At 56.8% G+C, this 6,000-nt stretch overlaps 1 protein-coding gene across 1 annotated transcript in view; it reads left to right on the forward strand.

The window, feature by feature from the left end:
- COL2A1 (collagen type II alpha 1 chain) overlaps positions 1 to 5,406 on the forward strand; it is a 32,240-nt gene extending 26,834 nt beyond the window's left edge. The window contains exons 43-54 of the mRNA XM_053556462.1: positions 14 to 121; positions 355 to 462; positions 781 to 834; positions 1,008 to 1,115; positions 1,318 to 1,371; positions 1,494 to 1,601; positions 1,945 to 1,998; positions 2,420 to 2,527; positions 2,804 to 3,092; positions 3,544 to 3,731; positions 4,088 to 4,330; positions 4,821 to 5,406. Of these exons, the coding sequence (XP_053412437.1) occupies positions 14 to 121; positions 355 to 462; positions 781 to 834; positions 1,008 to 1,115; positions 1,318 to 1,371; positions 1,494 to 1,601; positions 1,945 to 1,998; positions 2,420 to 2,527; positions 2,804 to 3,092; positions 3,544 to 3,731; positions 4,088 to 4,330; positions 4,821 to 4,967 (1,569 nt within the window). The 3' untranslated portion in view covers positions 4,968 to 5,406. The remainder of the gene's footprint in view (positions 1 to 13; positions 122 to 354; positions 463 to 780; positions 835 to 1,007; positions 1,116 to 1,317; positions 1,372 to 1,493; positions 1,602 to 1,944; positions 1,999 to 2,419; positions 2,528 to 2,803; positions 3,093 to 3,543; positions 3,732 to 4,087; positions 4,331 to 4,820) is intronic.
- The last annotated feature ends 594 nt before the right edge of the window (positions 5,407 to 6,000 follow it).

Below are 6,000 nucleotides of genomic sequence, written 5' to 3' on the forward strand. Positions count from 1 at the left end.
TCCTCTCTCTCAGGGTGCCGATGGTCCTCCAGGTCCCCAAGGTCTAGCTGGTCAGAGAGGCATTGTTGGTCTGCCTGGGCAGCGTGGAGAGAGAGGATTCCCCGGCCTGCCCGGCCCATCGGTGAGTGTGAGAGGCCCCTCCACCCAGCTGAGCTGGGCCCATCCTGGTGCAGGCCAGAGGCACTTTGCTCAGTACTCAGTGCAGTGGCACGGCCTCTGGAGACAACGTCACCTTGAGCTTCACCCACTCAGCAACCTCAGAACCTTCCCTCTGACTGCCCTTTCTTCTGAAGGGCCAGTGGGCCCACGGGTGCTTAGCATACATGCTCATCGTCCTGGTCTCTGTCACTGCAGGGTGAGCCTGGAAAGCAGGGTGCACCTGGTGCATCTGGAGACAGAGGTCCTCCTGGCCCTGTGGGTCCTCCTGGCCTGACTGGTCCTGCAGGCGAACCTGGACGAGAGGTGAGCCTCCCCACCTGGGTGGCTCTGACTAGCAGGAGGAGCCTGTATATCTCTGTGGTGGGGCCAGCCAGGACAGATCCTGGGCCCTGGGGAAGGGGATGGCAGGGTCAGCCGCTAGGCCCAAGGGCCTGGGTACCATGGGAAGGTCGTTGGGGAGGGAGGCAGGCACAGAGAGCCGGGTGCGCGGGAGGAAGGCCAACTGAAGCTCTGTGGGGAAGCTTTGGCGCCAAAGCGCCAGTAGGCAGAAGAGAAGAGACCTGGGCCTCTGACAGGAGGACTGGGGAGCAGGTCTGATCACATCTCTGTTCCTGTGCCCAGGGAAGCCCCGGTGCTGATGGCCCCCCTGGCAGAGATGGAGCAGCTGGAGTCAAGGTAAGCATCTGGGAGTCTCTATGTCAAGGTGGGCTGAGAAGGACATTGCCTTGGGCCTCACAGGTCAGCCCAGGATGGCAGGTTGGAATCAGTCTTGTCTCAGTCTGGAAGGGCCCTCTGTCCTTGCCTCTTCTGAAGCATCTCCTCTGAGCCTAAGACCTCTCTTCTGACAGGGTGATCGTGGTGAGACTGGTGCCTTGGGTGCTCCTGGAGCCCCTGGACCCCCTGGCTCTCCTGGCCCTGCTGGCCCAACTGGAAAACAGGGAGACAGAGGAGAGGCTGTGAGTATCCCAAACTCCGTAACATGGTGAGGCGGGTGGCCGAGTGAGCGGAGCATCTCCAGGACCGCCCTCCCCTGCATGAGCACCATGGGGAGTCTGGGCTGGAGGGGTGGCAGCCTCAGTGCCCAGCCCTGTGCAGATGCAGAGAAGAGTCAGCTGGCCCTAGGTCTCCTCTGACGCTGTTCTCATTTTCTCTTCACAGGGTGCACAAGGCCCCATGGGACCCTCAGGACCAGCTGGAGCCCGGGGACTCCCAGTGAGTGTCTGAGAGTCCTGCGTAGGGTCCCCTGCAGAGGCAGGCTTGGAGGGCAGTGGGACACACAAAGGACTCCTGTCTTGGCCCTGATCTGACCTCATTTGTGTCTGTCTTATTCCCAGGGCCCTCAAGGCCCCCGTGGAGACAAGGGAGAGACTGGAGAAGCTGGCGAGAGGGGCCTGAAGGGACATCGTGGCTTCACTGGTCTGCAGGGCCTGCCTGGCCCTCCTGTGAGTGTTGCTGCCTACCCAGGGCTCCCCAGGGCCTCCTACCACAGAGCCCATTTGGGTTTCTCGTGCTGCTAAGACAGCTTGGGATCACCTAAGACATTTCTTTATTATTATTATTTTTTTCCTTAATTTTATTGTTGGGGATTCATTGAGGGTACAATAAGCCAGGTTACCCTGATTGCAATCCTAAGACATTTCTAAGACCTCCTCAGGGCTAGAGGGAGGTGGAAGTGGAAAGGGAATGGGGTGGGACGTACGGCTACTCCCCCGATTCCCAAGAGTTATCTACATATTCTCAACCGTTGGTGCTGACTACTGCCCTTTGGCTCTTTCTTCTACACAGGGTCCTTCTGGGGACCAAGGTGCTTCTGGTCCTGCTGGTCCTTCTGGCCCTCGAGTAAGTGAGATGGAGTGAGAGGGAGGGGCCCTGCCATATGGGTAGCCCAGGGTGCCAGCCAGGTATTCCTATGGGGAGGGAAATGCTTTTCCTTCCAGGGAAGCCAGGGGCTCAGGGGTGCTCGTCAGCTTCAAGGTGTGACTGCTTGGTAACCCTGTGGCCAAAAAAGCTCTTGAGGGTACAGTGTGGTAGACGAACGTGGCAGCTGCTAATAGGATTTTACAAAGTGGAGCTGGAGAGGGTGGGAGCACTATTGAGCTGCCCTGTTGCTCTTGGCCATGGCTGGGTGGTGTGAAGAACTGGAGCAGAGTGGCTGGTGTGATCGGGATCGGGACAGCTGCCTAACCAGCCCCGACCACTCTCCAGCCTTCTCTGTGGGGACCGCTCGTTTCTCATGCCCTCCTTTCTCTCCGGCCTGCAGGGTCCTCCTGGCCCCGTCGGTCCCTCTGGCAAAGATGGTGCTAATGGAATCCCTGGTCCCATCGGGCCTCCTGGTCCCCGTGGACGTTCAGGCGAAACTGGACCCGCTGTAAGTGTCCTGACTCCTTCCTGCTGTCTGAGCTGTTGCTTCAGACTTGGGTGGTCTGTGCTCAGCATCTCTTTTGGGGTATCAGCCTGCAGCTAATTGTGATGGCATCCTTTGTCCTGAGGCTTCCTCAGAGGTGCTGGGGGACAGAATGGGTCCCTTGGCCTCTGCCCTACCCATGGGACTGGGACAAGACCACTTCAGTGCACACTAGCAGATGGGTAGAGACATGGGGGCACCTTCCCACAGTTCCTGGCTGATGTCTGTTTCCTGCTACAGGGTCCTCCTGGAAATCCTGGACCTCCTGGCCCTCCAGGTCCCCCTGGCCCTGGCATTGACATGTCTGCCTTTGCTGGCCTAGGCCAGAGAGAGAAGGGCCCAGACCCCCTGCAGTACATGCGGGCTGACCAGCCAGCCGGCTCCCTCAGACAGCATGACGCCGAGGTGGATGCCACACTGAAGTCCCTCAACAACCAGATCGAGAGCATCCGCAGCCCTGAGGGCTCCCGCAAGAACCCCGCACGCACCTGCCGGGACCTGAAACTCTGCCACCCTGAGTGGAAGAGTGGTGAGCCCGGAGGACAGGATCCCCTGGCCTGGAGAGCAGGGAGTCAGCCCCTGGGCATGGTCACCTTCACTGTAAGGGAGGAGATGCCCCTTAGTGCAGGGCAGGGTTGGGTCTGGAAGGTTCTGGAAGAGGGTTGCCCCCACATTTCACAGCAGAGAAGCCACAGCTGGCCACCTGTTCTGCCATGGCTACCTGGCAGAGGTGACCTCACGGGAGGTCCCATGCACCAGCTGGGCACTGTTCCAATGCCCTCTTTGCTTGTGCCCTTCCATAGCACTGGACTTTGCCCATCCAGACCTCCCAGCCCCTGCATCCTCCCTTCAGGCCACCCCAGTCCCCTCTCTGGTCTTGCTGTAGGGCTTTTCATCCCTCCCAGTCGGGCCTGGCCCCCGGGGGCATTGGTGTCTGTGCCTATCTGAGCCTCGTGGGATACTACTTCTCCCCACTGCAGGAGACTACTGGATCGACCCCAACCAGGGCTGCACCTTGGACGCCATGAAGGTCTTCTGCAACATGGAGACTGGCGAGACCTGCGTCTACCCCAACCCAGCTAGCGTGCCCAAGAAGAACTGGTGGGGCAGCAAGAGCAAGGAGAAGAAGCACGTCTGGTTTGGGGAGACAATCAACGGGGGCTTCCACGTGAGTGCCTGCGCGCGCCGGCGGGCTGGCACCGCAACTCTTTGTCTTCTTGAAAGTTTTTAGCACAGTCCCCACATTCTCCTTTAGTTCTCTTTTGGTTATGAGCATGAGCTCATGCTCATACCCAAGGAAGGAAGGAAGGAAAGAGGGGGAAGAGTATTTTTTCTCGTTTAGAGGTGGAAAAAAAGGTCCTCTGAGCTTGCTTTGCTCCCTGGAAGCAAAAACATCCTCCCAGTTCCTTGCCACCCCAGCACACCTCAACTCCTCTGAGCCCTGAACACTAGGTAGCCCATACAGCCCCTGATTCAGTCGAATGCTGGCTCCCAGGCCACAACCCCTGCTCTGTGCCCCAACAGTTCAGCTATGGAGATGACAACCTGGCTCCCAACACTGCCAGCATCCAGATGACCTTCCTACGCCTGCTGTCCACGGAGGGCTCCCAGAACATCACCTACCACTGCAAGAACAGCATTGCCTACCTGGATGAAGCAGCTGGCAACCTCAAGAAGGCCTTGCTCATCCAGGGCTCCAATGACGTAGAGATTCGGGCAGAGGGCAACAGCAGGTTCACATACACCACCCTGCAGGATGGCTGCACGGTGAGTGGGGCAAGCTGGAGCGGGGCTGAGGGTGGGCCTGCAGCAGGTGTCCAGGTCCCACAGAGGCATGAGTTAGGGGGGTTACCTAGAGAACACAGCTGAGTGACAAGGGAGGGAGAGGCACATATTGCTCCATCTTCTCCCTCCTCTGGCTCAGGGGAAACAAAACCCTACCCAGCATACCCAGTGACTCTTGTAGAAGTGTTTGAAGAGAGTGAAGAGGGGGGACAGGTGGGGAGCTCAGTGTAGGGGGTCGGGAAGAGAGAAGGGCAGGGTGAAGAAGGGCCCTGCCATTCAGCATTGGTAGTTCATGCACAGAGGGCTTCAACAAGCTGAGAAGAGAGAGGGATCATGGAGAGAGAGGGACCAGGGAGCCCCCTATGTGTGGCTCATACTTTGTGGATCAGGTTGCTCAGTTTTGGGGTCCTAGGCAGCTGGTACTGGATTGCAAGGCATCTACTGATTAGTGTCTCTTCCCTTCCCCCACTAGAAACACACCGGTAAGTGGGACAAGACTGTCATCGAGTACCGGTCACAGAAGACCTCACGCCTCCCCATCATTGACATTGCACCCATGGACATAGGAGGGCCTGACCAGGAATTTGGTGTGGACATAGGGCCAGCCTGCTTCTTGTAAAAACCCGAACCCAGAGACAACGCAATCCATTGCAAACCCAAAGGACCCAAGTACTTTCCAATCTCAGTCACTCTAGGACTCTGCACTGAATGGCTGACCTGACCTGATGTCCATTCATCTCATCCTCTCACAGTTTGGACTTTTCTCCCCTGTCTTTCTAAGAGACCTGAACTGGGCAGACTGCAAAATAAAATCTCGGTGTTCTATTTATTTATTGTCTTCCTGTAAGACCTATGGGTCAAGGCAGAGGCAGGAAACTAATTGGTGTGAATCAAACGCCCCCTGAGTGACTGCCCCCAGCCCAGGCAAGAAGACCCCCTTCAGGTGCCGGGCGCAGGAACTGTGTGTATCCTACACAATGGTGCTATTCTGTGTCAAACACCTCTGTATTTTTTAAAACATCAATTGATATTAAAAACAAAAAAATTATTGGAAAGTACATATTGACTTGTGTTTTGTTCTTTCTTTGGTTTTCCATTAGTTCTTGGTCCTATAGGCACACCAAAATGGCAGCCCTAAGGCCATCTTCTGTTGACTTGCCAACCCAGGGTGAGGTCTCTGGAGCCACACTGCCTGGTTGGCAATCTCACACAAATGCAAACTTGCCTCTCTTATAAACCTTGGCAGTGCGTGGAACCCAGTGGCGAACAGGGGCCAGAGAACAGAATTTGGGAAGGGAAGCATATTAGAGCACAGCTTTGTGGCAGGTTAATGCTGGAAGTGAGATGCCCTGCCAGCCTAGGGGACAGGACCTTGTGTGGGCAACGTCCCACTGGATGGGCCAGGTGGGAGATGCTCCAGCAAAGGGGTGTGATGAGGGAAGGGGGGCGGGGCAGCAAGTCCTGCTGGGCCCTGTGATAAGTGTGCACGATCCATCTAGGTGATCTATTTATTTTGTCTTTCTATAAGACTTTTAGATGGAGGAAATGTTACCCGCCCCTCCTCCGCCCCCATTTCCCTTTCCTACCCCTCCAGCCATGATTCTTCACTTTAGGGCCTGTACCTAAAGCTCCCTCCCATTCACTTCCTCTGA

This window comes from Nycticebus coucang, chromosome 12 (assembly GCF_027406575.1).
Source record: "Nycticebus coucang isolate mNycCou1 chromosome 12, mNycCou1.pri, whole genome shotgun sequence".
NCBI classification, from domain to species: Eukaryota; Metazoa; Chordata; class Mammalia; order Primates; family Lorisidae; genus Nycticebus; species Nycticebus coucang.